Source organism: Rhinopithecus roxellana, chromosome 3 (assembly GCF_007565055.1).
Source record: "Rhinopithecus roxellana isolate Shanxi Qingling chromosome 3, ASM756505v1, whole genome shotgun sequence".
Classification (NCBI taxonomy): domain Eukaryota; kingdom Metazoa; phylum Chordata; class Mammalia; order Primates; family Cercopithecidae; genus Rhinopithecus; species Rhinopithecus roxellana.
In genome coordinates, this window is record NC_044551.1 from 156,319,504 (window position 1) to 156,338,222 (window position 18,719).

The 18,719-nt window shown below is 56.6% G+C and overlaps 1 protein-coding gene across 2 annotated transcripts in view; it reads left to right on the forward strand.

The window, feature by feature from the left end:
* The window catches only part of CXXC5 (CXXC finger protein 5), a 36,413-nt gene extending 18,157 nt beyond the window's left edge, over positions 1-18,256 (forward strand). For both annotated transcript variants that reach the window (XM_030927675.1, XM_030927676.1), the window contains exons 2-3: positions 14,762-15,845; positions 17,226-18,256. In XM_030927675.1, the coding sequence (XP_030783535.1) occupies positions 14,922-15,845; positions 17,226-17,270 (969 nt within the window). In that variant the 5' untranslated portion in view covers positions 14,762-14,921 and the 3' untranslated portion in view covers positions 17,271-18,256. The remainder of the gene's footprint in view (positions 1-14,761; positions 15,846-17,225) is intronic.
* Positions 18,257-18,719: the final 463 nt, after the last annotated feature.

Here is an 18,719-nt window from a genome sequence, read left to right on the forward strand (position 1 = left end):
GGATGTGTGCCCCAGCTTCAGAATCCCATGGGTGGCCTCCTCCCAAGTGTGGGTGATAGGGGCCTTGAAGTTGACTCTTCCCAGGGAGGAAGCCACAGAATATGGCCAGCCCCTCACCCCCCTCACCCCCATCCCTGTGTGTGCCTGTGGGAGCTTCCCCTACTACCCCATCCAAGCCTCAGAAGACCCCCATGCCGCAGGGGTCTCAGGGTACACAGAGACCCCCACTACCTCTGGACCGCCTGTGGGTCTCCTGACCACAAGCCTCGGCCAGATCAAGTCCTAGTTTCTGGAGGAGCGTGGGCTTTGGTGTGGTCTTTGTCTAGACAGGGGAAGGGTCAGGGTTGGGGCAAGAATGGCCAGGCCTGGGACAGGTCAAGGATACTGAGCCACAAAGAGGCCAGCAAGATGAGGAACGTGGGCCCTCCTGAGCTATGTGGTGTTGGACAGATCCCTTAGCTTCTCTAAGCCTCATTTTGCTCATCCGGGAAATGGGGATGATCATAGATGCCATTCAGAGAGCTGCGGAGAGGTGCAGGGATGCATAACCACTTGAAGTGGTGCTGGCCCTGGCACGGGCTGTTTCACTGCCCACTGGAGGCAGGCTGGGTGGGAGAGCAGCGAGCTGACTGGGACTGTGCTGTGGCTGGGGCCTGAGGACCAGGTTTTGAGAGGGGAGCCTGGTGCATGTGTCAGAGGAACTGAAGGATACAAGAGATGATTATTTATGAGACCCTGAGCCCTGCTCCAAGGGAGTCAGTCCACCCAGCATTTACCCTCCGACTTGTTTCATGTGTTCCCTCACCTCCAGGATTTCCAGGGGCCAGGTGGGCCCTGCTCAGTTTAATATGCCTCACTTCCCATAGCTGTTCAGGATCAAAGGGAGCATCATGGGCAGGCTGAGCTGGGCACTTTGCATCCCTGTCACTCTGATGTGGTCTGTAGTTCTGGGTTTCTTCAAGGTCCAACCCCAGTCTTGGGTTTAAGTGGACCACACCCACTCCCTGAGCATCCTGTGTGGGCTGGTTATGGGGTCAGAGGAGAGGCATTTCCTCCTCCCACCTCACCTCCTCCAAGAAGCCCTCCGGGTACTGCTCCCCAGCACTTTACCCATTGACTGAGCGCTCAGCGTTCTCTGCACAGACTTTGTTAAACCATGGGGTCCATGGTATCTCCTGTCTATCCTAGTGCCTGGCACTGGGTTAGCACTCAGTGTGGGGGCATAGGGCTCATGTGCTATTTTACAGATGGGTCAGTTAAGGCCCTGCGAGGTCACACAGCCTGTTGAGGGGCAGAGCCAGCCTGGCTCAGGTGGGTGTGGGGCCACTTGGTACAGACTGGGGTCTTTTTTCAGGCCTCAGGACCATTCCCAGGCTTCCTTAGGCCCTGCAGCTCCTGACCCTCCTGGCAGGCACTATTCCTGGAGGGTGAATAGTCAGTCCCGTGCTCTTGAGAGCTTGGGGGGTTGGGGGCTAAGGGGTTGTGGCATCAGACTGAGGGTCAGAGGGCAGGCGTTTGAGCCTCAGTTTCTTCATCTGTAAAACAGATACTAGTGTTTGGGGGAGCAGGGGTAGCTGAAAGAGATCACGTATATGTTGTTCTCGCCATCCTTATTATTACTACTGACACTGTTATTTTGTTATCATCACATTATTATTCATGCTCCCAGGGCCCCAGCAGCTGCGGTGGCTCCAGGCCTGGATGCAGAGCTCTGGTGTGCTGAAAAGAAGTTGCAGTTCCTAATTAGTCGGCATTCCAAGGAGAGGGCCTGGGTTTTAATTTTTGCTGCAGGGTCCCACCTGCCCGAGGCTTCCCAGCCCCTCTCATCCCCTCCTGGGCTGGGGCTGCGGCACCCTCCCCAACCTCAGGTAGGGAGCCTGGCCCCAGGCAAAAGCCTCCCCAAATTTCCCCTGCCACTCCCTCCGCCTGCCAGACCTCTGGGGCCATGAATCATTTATGAGGCAAAAATGAAACCAATTAAGGACAAACTTTGAAAGCCTCTAATTGCTGCGCCTGGTGGCACCGAGGAATGAGGGGAGGCCGGCCTTCTCGGTGCGGAATCTCCTTGGCCCAGGCCTTCCCAGGCTGCCCGTCCCGCCGCGGCTCAGGGCGCCTCCCGGCTCCCTGCCGCCTCCCAGCCGGACGCGGACGTGCCTGCGCGGCTCTGGCGGCCGCGTCTGCCGCCCCGGCGCCCGCCCTGGTCCCAGGCCGACTAATTAGGCCCGGCTCCCTCCCGCGCCGCCCACTGCCCGCTCCAGGCCCGCTGCCCGCTCCAGGCCCGAGGTGATGGCGGCTGTTCCTGCCGTTCTGGGGCCTGTGCCCCAGAGCTGGCCGCGTTTCTTGGGGCGGGAGCCAGGTCTGCTCGCCTGGCTTAACCCAGACGAGGCCAGGACGCCCTGTCCCTGAGCCCCATCGTGGCGTGCAGGTCTGAGTAGGCTCTGGGCTATGCCGGGGTACCTGGGTTGGAGGCTCTCTTCAGTCTCAGGAGAGATATGCTTATCCCAGGCGGAGCAGAGAAGGCTGTGGGATGACTGATGATAGGGGGAGTCACGAGGGGGTGTTGAGCCCTGAGGTGTTGCACTGAGCACGGATCTAGTACCTCTTGGCTTTGCCACAAACACAGTGACCTTATGTAGATTCCTTAGCCTCAGTTTCCCCGTTTGTAAACCATCAGCACCAGCCTATTTGCTCCTGAATTTGGGATTTAAGGAGCTGGGCTTTGTATCCCCCTGCCAGTCTCCTCTCTTGGGGGGCTGCTGAGGGAGTGGAGGTAACGTCTGGACCCAGGAGGGCCTGCCTTACTTACGTGAGTCCTGGGTGCCACTGGCCAGCCTGCTCGCTGTGCTGAGGGCCAGGCAGGCCCTGGGCACTCAGGCACGTTGTTTGCTGAAACCAAATTTCCGTGCTTGTGTTTTTCCATAATTATATTAGCAGGTGGGATTTTTCCTCGGGGAAGCAGTGGGAGGGGGAGCGCCATGGCAGTGTCCCCGCCCGCTCTGAGCGTGAGCTCACACTCAGCTCTGCCCGCCTGCCGTAATGATTTTTTAATTATGCAGCCAGTGCTCGGAATTGCTAATCCACCTCCAGCCCAGCATCCCCTCCTGCAACTCACCCCAGCCCCTGGCTGATGTCCCTAGAGTGGCGGTGCCCAGCCCCGTGCCCATCACTGAGTGCCTGGGACAACCGCTGTAGCGGGAGAGAGGGTAGGTCAGGAAGGGCCGGAGGGGCTCCTCTCCCCCATCTGCAAGTGACAGGACTTGTGGCTCTCTTTGTCTCCCATCCTACCCCTAGACCCAGCACAGCTCGCACCCGCCAGGACAGCTGTGACTCTAAATGAGTTTGGGGAGTGATCAGTGCCAACATCGAGTGATGTGGCCACACCCATTTCAGGGACATGAGCCTGTCTTCCCAGCCTTGTGTGACCCTGAGGACACATGTACACAAGTATAATTTTTGTCACACCAACACTCACGCTTTACTTCCCTTCTCCATACACACTCAGCCCCACAGCCAAGCTACACGCACACGATGGCAGGCTCTGCGTGCTTCTCACACACGTAGCCTTACCTGAGGGCAGAGGCACCCTCAGGAGACCCCACTGCTGCCTTTTGTGCCCTGCAGTGGCCCTGCTCCCACTCCCTTGCCTCCAGATACCCCTACCCCATCCCCATCCCCCCTACTGGGAGGTGCTCCGAGTCTTTCTGGCTCCCACCTCATGGGGTGGCTGCTTGTGGCTGGGGCCAGCTTGAGCCTCCATCGACCCTGGCCTGGGGGAGGTGCTGGGGGGGGTTCTGCAGCACTGTGGCGCGGCTCCTCTCCAGGCGCCCAGCTGTGGCATCTGTCAAGGTCAGATAGCGACTCCGGAACTAGCCGGCTTGGCCCCATGGCCCCTCTCGCCTCATTATTTTTGTGTTCCGGGGCTGCGGCGACACCTCCCTCCCTCCTCCTCAGCCTCCCGCCTCTTGCCTGCCTCCCCTACGCCTCTGCAGGGAGGGCCTGCGGTCTGGGGGCTTTTGTTTTCCAGTTTTTTCCACGTTCAGGCCAGGCAGGCGGTAGACACTGGCCAGAGCTGTTGGACCTTGAACAGCAGACAAGGCAGGTGTCCCCCTTACAGCTGGGACAGATTCTCGGCTAGTGGAACCCTGGGTTGGTTTCATAGAGGCACAAACTGAACCTGGGTGGAACCCAGCCCCCACCATAGCCCAGGTGCACCTGTGGGCAGCTTCCTGTTTCCATAGGGGCCCTAGCAGCTGGCACCAGTTCCTGTCTACACCATCCCCGTTCCATTAGGGCCCCAGACTCTCATACAGCCCAGAGCTCCTGACACAACTCACAGTGCATGTGAACACACACACTGACATTCATGCGGCAAAGATGTGTTGACACAGACCAGAAGAACCCACAAACATTCTGTCACCACATAAACCACCCTATTCGCACACGCGTGCACTGGGCATCCATATACATTCACAGACGTGGGTCGCACACACATGCCTCCACTTCACCCTCAGAGGTCACAGAGTCAAAGATCTCCCCCAGCACTGGTACATGATCGCCGTATATGCTTTAATGCTGTGGTGTGTAGAGGGCGACATCTGAGACTACACACTCAACTGGGCACACTCACAGTCCACTGGACACACACACACAGTTGTGCAGCACACCTCCCCGGTAGACACGCGAAAACACACTGTATGCAGTGCTCTTGTCACCATACACACTCCAGCCCCCTGAACTCACTCCCAGGTGCCCAGCATTCTTGGGCAGTTATGCCACCCAAGGAGCTTTTGTCCCCCAAAATACTGGGAAGTGAGCTTGAGGCCTCAGCTTGCTGAGCCTTGTATGTCCAGGGAGCCTCAGAGAGTGGGAAATGGTTTGACATGGACTGCCTGGCCCACTGCCCAGCTTCACTGTGTGCACCACTCTAGGCCCAAGAGCACCAGGATGGCGTGGGATGGGGGGGTTCCAGGTGTGTCATGACAGGCTTGGTGGCTGCTGGCAGAGGCAGACTCTGGGGGGTGACCTCAACTCTGTCTCTGGGTCCCTCTTCCCACCTTCAGCCCCTGATTTGGGTGTGTAAATGTTGGAGGAATGGGGTGTGGGCAGACTCCAGGCCCCCAGGGTCTCTAGAGTGGCCCTGGCCATCCCCTCTCTTCCTCCTCCAGCTGTGGACTGCTGTGGCTGCCCCCAGGAGGGGAGCTAGATGGAGGCTTAGCAGTGGCTGGGCCCCCACCCCCCAGGAAACTCAAAACCCTGGGCCAGCCGCGGGTGGCGGGTTGGGGCAGGCACAAAGAGGGCCTCTGTGCGGCCGGCTGGGCTGCCCACAGGATTCTGGGGGAGGAGGCAGGAGCTGGTTTCCGTCCCGTTCTGCTTCCTGCGGAGGCCGCCGGAATGCCCGGAGCTCTGGCCCAGCCTGGCCCGTCTGGCCCACCCGCAGCCCCTTCCCCATCTTTTCCTGGGCCATGGGGTACAGCTGCAGACTTCTCTGCAACAGGGCCCTGACAGCCACCCTCCAGGACCCAAGGGAAACCTAGGGGATTTCCCCAAGCCGAGAGCTGAACTGGACCTCACCCTTTAGCTGAAGTCTTCCCTCCATATGCTGTGGAGCCCTGAGCCAGGGTTGGAGCACCAGGCCCTGGAGTCATACAGACCTGGATTTAAATCCTGGCTCTGCCACTTACTGACCTTGTGACCTTAGGCAGGTGACTTTATGTCCCTGAACCTCAGTTGCCTCGTCTGTAAAATGAGGATAATAACAATGGTAGTAGAATCTGGTGAGAAAATGCATGTGAAATGCTTAGCACAGTGCCTGGCAAACAGTGAGTGTGCACTATTAGGACCTGCTGTTTATTTTTATTTATTTATTTATTTATTTATTCATTCATTCATTTATTCATTCATTCATTCAAGGTGGAGTTTTGCTCTTGCTGCCCAGGCTGGAGTGCAGTGGTGCGATCTTGGCTCACTGTGACCTCTGCCTCCCAGGTTCCAGCAATTCTCCTGCCTCAGCCTCCAGAGTAGCTGGGATTACAGGCATGTGCCACCATGCCTAACTAATTTTTGTATTATTAGTAAAGATGGGGTTTCTCTATGTTGGTCAGGCTGGTCTCAAACTCCCGACCTCAGATGATCCACCTGCCTCGGCTTCCCAAAGTGCTGGAATTACAGGCTTGAGCCACCGCGCCTAGCCAGGACCTGCTGTTTATTTTAATGTCCTCTGGGGAACTTAAGAGTGGAAGGGACTGGATGCTCCTTTCCCCGATGGGTCTCACCTCTTCTAGGGTTCAGTCTCAGCCCTGCGTCCTGCTCAAAACCCTTCTCTCAAATCAGTTTCCTACCTGCAGATCGTATCAGTGACTGATCGGGGCCTCTGGGGCCTTCCTCCTGAAGTCTGAAGGGTGGAGGGGATCGCTGTCTGGAATCCTTTTTTTATTCCCTCTGTATCTCTGCCTCCTTCCCCATGGTATGCCCTGGGATCGTGACTCCTCCAGTAGTTTGGGGTGAGGAGCAAGAGCCATTTTTCCATTTTACAAATGGGAGACAGGCTTAGTAGGGGAAAGAGCTTGGTCAAAGTCACTAGTCAGGGAGGGACAGGGTAGAGCCACAAACCTAGACCTCAGGACTCCAGTTCCCTAGCCAGTCCTATGCACGCATGCCCCCCCAAACCCCAGACACATAAACACACCCCACATAGGAGCCCCAGAAGGACAGTGCCCCATCTCTCATTTCTTGGCTCGTGCATCCCTGGGCTAGCCTTCCCTGGCTTGTCCCGTGGTGAGGCCCATCAGGAGGGAGGTCCTGAGGGGGTACATGGGCCCTAATTTCTGATTGGTGTCAGCTCAGAGATCACCACACTGGGAAATGTTTACTGCAAGATTCAGGGGATCCCAGATAGACAGGGCGTCATCACACCTGCTTAATCAAATGGCCTGCTCTAAATGGGGCAATAATAGGACTTCCTTTAGAGATTGGGTATGAGGATGACGTGAGATAAAGCATGGACAGTGTGGCACATAGGAAGAGCCCCATACCTGTTAGCTGTGGTTGGTCCTATGTGACAAATGGGAAAACTGTCTGGGAGGCCAGTTTTTTCCCACGGTCAAAAAATCAGGAAGGGTCTTCCTGAACCTTTGACTCTTCCAGGAAAGGAACCTGGCCTGAGAGAGGTGCCTATTGAGGAAAGGGCCTGTCTTTATCAGAGGCATCCCAGGCATCTCACTCCCTAGAGCCCCAGGTCAGAACATACATCCTGCCCGGGGCCTCAGTGTTGGGCTGATCCCCTCCTCCAGCTGTGTTGGGGAGCCCTGTAAAACAGAACAGAGTCTGGCTGGGTGTGGTGGCTCATGCCTATAATCCCAGTACTTTGGGAGGCTGAGGTAGGTGGATCACCTGAGGTCAGGAGTTCAAGACCAGCCTGGCCAACATGGTGAAACCCCATCTCTACTAAAAATACAAAAATTAGCCAGGTGTGGTGGTGTGCACCCGTAATCCCAGCCACTCTGGAGGCTGAGGCAGGAGAATTGCTTGAACCCAGGAGGTGGAGGTTGTAGTGAGCCGAGATCGGGCCTTTGCACTCCAGCCTGGGTGACAGAGCAAGACTCCATCAAAAAAAAAAGAAGAAGAGAGAGAAAACAGAGCCCTACGTACTCCAGGTTTGCTCAAACCCTTGTGTCCCAGCACAAACCCTTTAGTCCTCAGGCCAAGGCATGGTTGGTACCTGCCCCGGGAGGAGCGGTGGAAGAGGGTCGGGGGTGTGAAGTCAGGGACATAGAAATGCTGTCCCTTGTTCTGTCTTTGGCAGTCAGTCTTGGGGTGACTCTAGTGGGGTTGAGGCTATGTCTCACCCCAGGCCACCCACTGGGTGCTCACAGTGGCCAGTGTGTGGGGGTGTGTGTGTCCATCCATAGCTGGATGTGTGCCCTGTGCTCTCCGCCTGGGGCTGCGTTTCTCCCTGCCTCCAAGACCAGTCTCCCTGGGCTTGAGCAGGGCTTCTTTTTCCCTCTGGAAACTCCCCAGGCTGAATCATGGAAATCAGAGACGGAACACCCTCCCTTCCACCCCACTGCCCGGCTTGGTTCAACCACCATAGCCTGTGGTCTGCTTTGCGCACCATCAGCCTGTCTGCCTATTTTGCCTCACTTGGAGGCCAAGGAGACCAGCCCACCAAGGTGGTGGGGAGGGGGCAAGTGGGGGGTGTCAAGTGCTGCATGGAAGCGTGGAAAAGGGTGCATTGAGCCAGGATGTGCAGCTCTGCTGGGCTGGTGTTGGGGATCCTGAAACACAGCCTCTTCCACGAGCCTCCCTGGGCAGGCAGGATGGCTGCAAGGCTGGTCAGCCAGCAAGGAATAGAGGGGGGATGGTACCTTGGTCAAACCCTGCCCTTGGTAGTGGTGATGGTTGCATAACTCTGTAGATTTACTAAAAATCATTAAATTATATGTATACTTTAATGTGGAAGAATTTTATAGTATGTAAACTATACTTCGATAAAACCGTTTTTTAAGAATCCTGCCAGCCAGGCACAGTGGCTCACGCCTATAATCCCAGCAGTGTGGGAGGCCCAGGTAAGAGGATTGCGTGATCCTCATAGGAAGACCTCATCCCTACTAAAAAATTTAAAAAATAATAATAATAAAAATCCTGCCCTTGACCTCAAGGCTCTGCACAGTTGGGACCCTGTCAGCCTCACAGACACACCTCACGCCTACTTCCCCGCCCGCCTAGGCTCTCTTTCATGCCTTTGTCCCCTCTCGTTGCTTCTCCTTATTCTTTTTTTTTTTTTTTTTTTTGAGACGGAGTCTTGCTCTGTAGCCCGGGCTGGAGTGCAGTGGCCGGATCTCAGCTCACTGCAAGCTCCGCCTCCCGGGTTCCCGCCATTCTCCTGCCTCAGCCTCCGGAGTAGCTGGGACTACAGGCGCCCGCCACCTCGCCCGGCTAGATTTTTGTATTTTTTTTAGTAGAGACGGGGTTTCACCGTGTTAGCCAGGATGGTCTCGATCTCCTGACCTCGTGATCCTCCCGTCTCGGCCTCCCAAAGTGCTGGGATTACAGGCTTGAGCCACCGCGCCCGGCCGCTTCTCCTTATTCTTAACTCTCAGCCTAGCAGTCCCTTCCTCCAGGAAGGCCCCAGATAGTTCACTGTGTCCCCTTCCGGCTCTTGTTTCACACTGGTTCATGTGACTATGGGCCCAGCTCCTGTGCACTCCTGGAAGACAGTGCTGGAGTCTGAGGGTGTCTCTCCGGTATCATAAGGTACAGGGCTGCTGTCCGGGTACGTGCAGTGAAGATGTGTGCAAATGAATATCTAGAACATCCAGCTGTGGGCCACCTGTGTACATGTCTGTATGCAGATGGCACCATCTCATCCCAGGATGTCCCCTCCTTCCCAGTGCTTTCTGGCCCGAAAGTTTAAGATTGAACCCTGCGGGGGATGAAGTGAGGCTCTTCTAGGGCTGAGGGTTGAATAAGGAAGGGCACTGCCACCACCTCCAGTGACCTCACTGCCAGCTGGCATTATGATGTCACTGGCTTAGCATTCTGGGCCCTGGGCATCTCCAAGTCCCCCAGGTGGGGGCACTCTCCTGGGGTCTGTGACAGCTTGCCCCCAACCACGGAGAGGTAACAATCCTGGGGAGTAAGAGCAGCCTTAGGGGTACCTAGGTCACCTGCCGTGGGCCACTTTGTCAGTTGCCAAGGTGGCCACAGAGCAGGGTGACTAACACTTGGGCTCTGGGTTCAAGCTCTACCCCTGCTAGGCACCAGCTGTTTGACCTCAGACTGACAGCTTGAACCTCTCTGAGCCTAAATTTCCTCATGTCTGAAATTGGCAAATAGTTTTTGTCTCCCCAGGTTCTAGGGAGGCATTCAGGAGCTAAGATTTGTAAAGCATAAAAACACAGGGCATGGGACACAGTCGATACTCAGTAAATGCTTGTTGATAGGATCCATTGGTTAAGGAAACCGGAGTGGCAACACAGGTGGTGGGGGCTGGCTAGAAGGGGGCAGGCTCCCTGCCTTCTGGGGCTGGCCAGAGCCTTAGGGTAGAGGCACGGAGTGGCCTCTACTGCCAGGAGGGTGGCCCCAGGTATGACTCTCCCTCTCTTTCCAGCTCAGCCAGTGAGCTGGAGCCTACAGGAGGCATTGGGCCCTGCAGCCATGCTCTGGGGTCAAGAACCCATTGCTGGCCCGGCGCGGTGGCTCAAGCCTGTAATCCCAGCACTTTGGGAGGCCGAGACGGGCGGATCACGAGGTCAGGAGATCGAGACCATCCTGGCTAACACGGTGAAACCCCGTCTCTACTAAAAATACAAAAACTAGCCGGGCGAGGTGGCGGGCGCCTATAGTCCCAGCTACTCGGGAGGCTGAGGCAGGAGAATAGCGTAAACCCGGGAGGCGGAGCTTGCAGTGAGCTGAGATCTGGCCACTGCACTCCAGTCCGGGCGACAGAGTGAGACTCCGCCTCAAAAGAAAAAAAAAAAAAGAACCCATTGCTCTACCTCCTCCTCGCCCTCACCAGTCCTCCTCCCCACCCTCCTCCCCACCTCTTTCCAAGCCCTCCTCCCCACCTCCTCCTCAGCCCTCCTCCCCAGCCTCCTCCCCACTTTCCCCCAAGCCCTCCTCCCCACCTCCCCCCCAGTCCTTCTCCCCACCCTCCTCCCCATCTCCTCCCCACCTCCTCTTCTTAGGCCTTGGGCTACACAGTGGGTCTGATCTGGTGTCCTCGCCACTTCTCCTCTACCCTTCCCTCTGCCTCCCTCTCCTATGGGCATGCCCAGCTGCCTTCTGGGACTCCCTCCTCAAGGCTGTTTACTTGTCTTTTAGACCCTTAGGTCCCTGAGCCTAGACAAGGTGTCCTGGGTCCCTGGGTCTCTGAACCCTGTTGTCCCAGACACTGCTTCCCATGACACTGTCTCCACTAACCTTGACCCTCTGCCCCCTCCTCTCGAGCTCTCCTTTTCTCTGACCCACCCCTCTAGTTCTCTGTCTCAAGATTCTGTCCCCACCACCTGTCTCTGTTCTGCCCCCACATGCCCCTCTGCCCCCCAGCTTTCTGTAACTTGTCCCTCCTCAGCCCCCCGTGCTCTGTCCCCGCCCGTCAGCCCCTGGTCCCAGCGCCCGGCTGGCCGGCTCCTGCATGGACAAAGGGGTCCTTTGTGGGCTGACCGCGGCTGGCGGGGCGGCGGGGCGCTGGCTCCGCATTGCTGATGAAACGGAGCCCTTTGTTGTCCCTCCTCAGGCGCAGTATTTCTTTTTGGGGGCTGGATGCGTTCCTGGCAGGGCCGATGATGGATGCGCCCGCCGCCGCCCGCCTGCCCGCCAGCTTTCCCTCCCGCTCATTCCCGCTCCGCTTCAACACAGCCCTGACTCCTCCCCTGCTGCCTGGGCACTGCCAGGCCCTTCCTGGCCTGGAAGGGGGTGGCTGTGTGCCCTAGAGTAGAAGGCTGGGACCTGGGAGAACGTCCCCTCTATGTGCTCCCCTTCCATGAGTAGGGCAAATGGGGTTTTTGGTCAGTGGTCCACTGGGACCAGGGCATCAGTTTTTCCTAAGGTCTGAAGGAGAAGATGAGCCAGGTACCAGGGCCGATTTGGAACAAGCTTGAGGACCAGATGTTCATGTCTGTCCACTCTGGATTTGAAAACAAGAGTTGTCCCTGTGAGCCAGTCCCCCTGTGTACCCACCTCCCTTCAACTTCTGTGACTGAAAAACCATAGTGTTCTGCCTGTAGCACCTGTTTGGTGACATATCACATCCTCTGGTCCCAAGCTCAGCATGTCCCAGGACCTCAGAGGGTGGGGGTGGGTGGGCCCTGAGGAAGGACAGAATAGTGGAAGATCAGAGAAATTCTAAGAGAGGAACAGAACTTGAGGTTTGGTCCCCACCAGGAGAGACTCAGGACAGAGACAAAAGCCGAGACACTCAGCCAGAGCACCAGCCCAGAGCGCAGGCCAGCTGTGTTGGAGGGAGCTGACTTCTAATTGACCTGCCCGCCCCGCACACAGAGCCAGATCCTGGAGCTGGAAGGAGGGAGGGGGTGAGCAGAGCAGGAGCAGCGTTAATGCAGCTATCGATTTCTGCCACCAGCCAGCAGCCCGCAGAGGCGGGGGATGCACACAGGGTCTGGGGCACAGCCTGCTCTCCTCCCCATCACGCCAGCCCACAAGACACCTGCCTTCTGCCTTCTCCCCTTACCCAGTATCTGGGCTGCCGGCATTGTCATCAGGGGCAGGGCAGATGTGCTTAGTTGAGCTGGATGAGCTGACTTGATGGTTTCTGTCTCTGATCTCACTGACCCTGGTCCCCAGCACCTAGCCAGGGTCACTGATTCCTGTAGGGGTCACCAATCTCTGTGGAGAGGGGCTGAAAAGACCATCCTGGTCTTGGCCCTTACTAAGTGGGAAGGAACACAGCTATCCTTGGACACACATGGTCTTCTTGCTTCAGCTCTGACCTCTGATGCCCCCCAGCCCAGCATGGATTTTCTGCCAGGGCCCCCTGGCTCTGTCCTGGTGGAATCTGCCAGCTTGCCCAGCTCTTCCTCCCCACCCATTTCCCTCTGCAACGAAGGAACCCTAGGTGGTCCGGTGCCCACTGGGGAGGGAGAGGGAGTACCTGGCTGTTGATGCCAGCTACTCTTCTCACCCTAGAGACAGAGCTTTTCCTTTCCCCACACCCAGTCCTCTTTGGCCACTCCTTAGTCCTGGGGAAGCCCCCCTCCCCCCCACTTGGGGCCTCAGTTTCCCCCTCTGTGAATGCAGAGGGTTGGACTAGATGCTCTCTTGGGACAGGCTTGAGTCCTGTGACTAGGGGGGTGGTGGGGTTGCCTGGGGACAAAGATCCAGTATGTGCTGCCCTCAAGCCCAGGGCGCAATGGGGCCCGCCAGATGTGCGCCTCCCCCTTGAGCCGCCAGCTGCTCTGGGGCTGGGCCCTGTCCTCCTACCCCTCTCCTGGGGGATGCTAGGCCACAGCAGGCAGACGGAAGGGAGGCTGGAGAGCCAGGACTGATGAGGAAACCGCCACCCTGCTCCATCTGGCCCAGTTCCTTCAGCTGAGGAGGCAGCTCAGACGCCTTAGCCTTGAGACCTGAGCAGAGCAGGCCCTGTCCCGTGAAGGGCTGCCTCGGAAACGTGGAGGTGGCCAGAGGACAGGTTCCTGCTGGGTTCCACTCCCTTGAGGGTCATGCCTACTCCTCAGTGCCAGCCTGCCCCAGCCAGAGGCCCCTCCTGGCAACAGCCCACCCCGGCTCTCTGGGTTCTCACTGAGGCCTCCACCCAGGCCCTACTCTGCAGGCCTTGTGAGGCCTCCGCCCCCCCAAATCTGGGAGCGAGGCCAGAGCACCACAGTGAGGCCTGAGTAGAGACAAGAATGGGGTCTGAGACGATAATGATTGTGGTTCGGGGGTTGAGGAGGAAGCGTGTGCCAGGGTGTGCACAAGCATGTCCTCTCACTGTGGCAGGGGACGGCTTGTCCTCTGGCCCTGTGCTGCTCGCCCTGTAGGAGGGGAGAAGATCCCTGAAATAAGTGTTCTGTACTCATTAGCAAACTCTGGGTTACACAAAGGCAACCAGGTTCCTTTGCCTGCAGGACATGTCAGAGCCTTGAAATAACTGATTGTATTAGGAATCCCCAGATGAGGATTCAGGGGCCGCCTTCCAGACTGTATGATCTGTACCATCAAGCACTCTTCCCCTCGGACAGAGAAGGAAGATTAGGATGTGGAGGTAGTTTTTTTTTTTTTTTTTTTCTTTTTTTTTTTGACAGGGCTTCACTCTGTCACCCAAGCTGGAATGCAGTAGCATGATTATAACTCATTGCACCCTCAACCTCTTGGGCTCAAGCAGTCATCCCATCTCAGTCTCCTGAGTAGCTGGTACTACAGGCACGTACCACCACACCTGGTTAACTTTTGTATTTTTTGCAGAGATAAGAGTTTCACCATGTAGTCCAGGGTGGCCTCAAAACTCCTGAGCTCAAGCGATCTGCCTGCCTCTGCCTCCCAAAGTGCTGAGATTACAGGCGTGAGCCACTACACCCAGCTAATAAGCATCCCCAACACTCTCCCACCCCAGCACAAGAAGGACTGCCTGCTTCCGGCAGGTTTTCCTAGACCCTAGCAGGGCAGATTTGGGCTGCGGAGGCCTGGACTAAGGCCTCCACCATGCCACTTGGTGTCTGTGTGTTCATAGACTGGTAGTTCTCCTAAATCTTGTTTCCGTCATTTATAAAGTAGAGAATTACCAGCCACTGCTTCTAGAGTTCTTGTGGATCTTAACTGAGATAGTACAAATAAGAAATTTCTCAGGCCGGGCGCGGTGGCTCAAGCCTGTAATCCCAGCACTTTGGGAGGCCGAGACGGGCGGATCACGAGGTCAGGAGATCAAGACCATCCTGGCTAACATGGTGAAACCCCGTCTCTACTAAAAATACAAAAAGCTAGCCGGGCGACCTGGCGGGCGCCTGTAGTCCCAGCTACTCGGGAGGCTGAGGCAGGAGAATGGCATGAACCCAGGAGGCGGAGCTTGCAGTGAGCTGAGATCCGGCCACTGCACTCCAGCCTGGGCGACAGAGCGAGACTCCGTCTCAAAAAAAAAAAAAAAAAAAAAAAAAGAAATTTCTCACCAGGGTGGATCTGATGCTTAATAAATGCCTAGTCAAGCTCATGGTGGTCAGGATGACAGGACAGTTGATAGTGGCGGTGGTGGCGATGTTTAAGAGGGAGGTGTTCACTGCTGCCCTGACCCTGTATCCTCTTGTTGTGACAGAGTGAAGACATTTCCACCTGGACACCTGAACATGTGCCTGCCCTGAGCAGCGAGGCCCACCAGGCATCTCTGTTGTGGGCAGCAGGGCCAGGTCCTGGTCTGTGGACCCTTGGCAGTTGGCAGGCTCCCTCTTCAGCAGGGTCTGGGCCTCGGCCCCACCATGTCGGGCCTCGGCGGTGGCTCCCAGGACACCGGCGGCAGTAGCAGCAGCAACACTAATGCCAGCGGTGGCAGTGGCAGCAGTGGCCCAAAGGCAGGAGCAGCAGACAAGAGTGCAGCAGTGGCTGCCGCTGCACCAGCCTCAGTGGCAGATGACGCACCACCCCCCGAGCGTCGGAACAAGAGTGGTATCATCAGTGAGCCCCTCAACAAGAGCCTGCGCCGCTCCCGCCCGCTCTCCCACTACTCTTCTTTTGGCAGCAGTGGTGGCAGTGGCAGTGGCAGCATGATGGGCGGGGAGTCTGCTGACAAGGCCACTGCAGCTGCAGCCGCTGCCTCCCTGTTGGCCAATGGGCATGACCTGGCAGCGGCCATGGCAGTGGACAAAAGCAACCCTACCTCAAAGCACAAAAGTGGTGCTGTGGCCAGCCTGCTGAGCAAGGCAGAGCGGGCCACGGAGCTGGCAGCCGAAGGACAGCTGACGCTGCAGCAGTTTGCGCAGTCCACGGAGATGCTGAAGCGCGTGGTGCAGGAGCACCTCCCGCTGATGAGCGAGGCGGGTGCTGGCCTGCCTGACATGGAGGCTGTGGCAGGTGCCGAAGCCCTCAATGGCCAGTCCGACTTCCCCTACCTGGGCGCTTTCCCCATCAACCCAGGCCTCTTCATTATGACCCCGGCAGGTGTGTTCCTGGCCGAGAGCGCGCTGCACATGGCGGGCCTGGCCGAGTACCCCATGCAGGGAGAGCTGGCTTCTGCCATCAGCTCCGGCAAGAAGAAGCGGAAACGCTGCGGCATGTGCGCACCCTGCCGGCGGCGCATCAACTGCGAGCAGTGCAGCAGTTGTAGGAACCGAAAGACTGGCCATCAGATTTGCAAATTCAGAAAATGTGAGGAACTCAAAAAGAAGCCTTCCGCTGCTCTGGAGGTAACGGCGCCTTAGAGGGAGGTGTGTGGGCTCTTGTGTCTGTCTGGCAGTCCAAACCCACCCCCATCCCCTGACCCCACCTTTCCTACCTGGGCAAGTGTCTGGGGGATGCCCCCCCCAGTCCTTGGGGTCTGGGGGTCTGGCTTCGAGACACCAGTTTACTGCCCCAAAAGTCAGAACCACATTCTGAGAATTCCATCAGGCCATAATTTGCAAGGCAAGCTTGAAATTCCAGGTAAGGACCTAGCATTCTCAGCCAGGCCCTGGGATTCTGATTCCTCTCCTGGGGTTCTGGGTCAGGTATTGATATTTCCATACAGGTCCTAAGTTTCTGATGCTCAGACATGGCCTAAAGCATCCAGTCCATGACTTAGAACTCTGCGTCTAAGTGCCCTTAAGCCCTTCATTTGCCCCTCCAGGGCCATCTTTCCCCCAGGGCCACCCAAGGATAGAGCTGCTCCAGTGATGGGTGCCCTGCTCTGAGGCCTGGAAGAGCCCTTGGTCTGGGCACCTACTTGACAGATTTTTGGGGCCAGGGTAAGGGAAGGTGACCATGAGCCCAGAATGGTCAAGAACCTAGCCACTGTGGGATTGGCTTGGAGAAGGCAAGGGGTTCCCATGCTGCTGTCTCTGCATCCCTATGGCAGGGCCCGTCCCTGTGCCCCTGGATGCAGCAACCTAGCTGGAGTGCCAGGCCTGGGTACAAAAGCATCTTTTCAGCCTGCAGTCCCTGCCCCTATCCCCGCCCATCTACAAGTGGGCTTGACGCAAATGTCCAGAATGGTTGGAAAACAACAGTGGTGTATCCCAGCCATGGCTTCCTGGTTACCCTCCCCAACCCCAGCCCCAGCCCCAGCCCCAGCCCCAGCCAGCCCTTCCATTTCTGCTCTCCTATGTACACACAAAGGCACCCACTTTAGTCCAGTGTAGACACACATGCACACACACGTAGACACGGCTGCTTGAGAAATAGCCCAAATACCCACCTCCCACAGCTCCATACCACACAGCTCAGCATAGCACGAGGCACATACCCATATGCACACCCGCCGCATGTGCTCACACGCTCATTTACGGAAACATGCCACAGCCACCTGGCGCTGTTGCCTTTGGGCCAGGGGAAGGGTCTTTCTCTCTGAAAGGATGGTTCCTGGGAACAGTGGCTCAGGAGGCTTCAGAGTCCTCCGGGCCTTCCAGCAGCCCAGCAGGTCGAGCTCCTCCTTTTGCCTGGCTGGGGTGGCAGGAGCTCCGAGGGGTGGCTGCTCTTCCTCCATGCCTGTCCCTCCGCCATGAGGCCATCCACGGGGGAACGTCTTTGCTCCAGGCCTACCCGGACCCTGACTGAACTCTCTCCTTGTTTTTGTCTCCTGCCCTCGCCAGAAGGTGATGCTTCCGACAGGAGCCGCCTTCCGGTGGTTTCAGTGACGGCGGCGGAACCCAAAGCTGCCCTCTCCGTGCAATGTCACTGCTCGTGTGGTCTCCAGCAAGGGATTCGGGCGAAGACAAACGGATGCACCCGTCTTTAGAACCAAAAATATTCTCTCACAGATTTCATTCCTGTTTTTATATATATATTTTTTGTTGTCGTTTTAACATCTCCACGTCCCTAGTATAAAAAGAAAAAGAAAAGAAAAAAAATTTTAACTGCTTTTTCGGAAGAACAACAACAAAAAAGAGGTAAAGACGAATCTATAAAGTACCGAGACTTCCTGGGCAAAGAATGGACAATCAGTTTCCTTCCTGTGTCGATGTCGATGTTGTCTGTGCAGGAGATGCAGTTTTTGTGTAGAGAATGTAAATTTTCTGTAACCTTTTGAAATCTAGTTACTAATAAGCACTACTGTAATTTAGCACAGTTTAACTCCACCCTCATTTAAACTTCCTTTGATTCTTTCCGACCATGAAATAGTGCATAGTTTGCCTGGAGAATCCACTCACGTTCATAAAGAGAATGTTGATGGCGCCGTGTAGAAGCCCCTCTGTATCCATCCACGCGTGCAGAGCTGCCAGCAGGGAGCTCGCAGAAGGGGAGGAAGCACCAGGCTGGCTGAGCTGCACCCACAGTCCCCAGACTGGGATCCCCTACCCCAACAGTGATGATTTTGGAAAAAAAAAAATGAAAGTTCTGTTCGCTTATCCTTTGCGATCTGGGGAGCCCCGTCTCGATATTTCCAATCCTGGCTACTTTTCTTAGAGAAAATAAGTCCTTTTTTTCTGGCCTCTCTAATGGCAACAGAAGAAAGGGCTTCTTTGCGTGGTCCCCTGCCGGTGGGGGTGGGTGCCCAGGGGGCCCCCTGCGGCCTGGGCCCCCCTGCCCACGGCCAGCTTCCTGCTGATGAACATGCTGTTTGTATTGTTTTAGGAAACCAGGCTGTTTTGTGAATAAAACGAATGCATGTTTGTGTCACGAAGCACCGCTGGCTTCTTGCTCTCCGGTTTTGGGGGGCTGACTTGGGGGCCGTTCTTGAGCAGGGGTTGTCTGGGACCACCTGGAGGAGGAAGAAGGATGGCCCAGGGACATTTAGAATGGGAATTTCTTGGGGAAGAGAGGCCTCTGGATCCAGAATGGGCAAGAGCAGGAGCAACCAGCCCAGCAGACAGGAGGGAAAGGCTCTTAATCTGGAAGTCACTGGTACCAGAGTACCTCATCTGCCTGGTTGCACCCCATGCCCCAGAACCTGGACCTCCAGGGACCTTCACTCACCTGGGGCCACCTCTGTTCACCTAAGTTCCTCAGGGCCTGATGAGTAAAGCAACCAGCAGCATAAGGTGGGTGGGGGTAAGGCTGAGCCGCCTGTTCAGCGTCTGCTTTCTTCCTTCTTACCTGGCAGGGATCTGGTGTTCCCGAAGCCACCAATGTCATTCTCCAGGGAA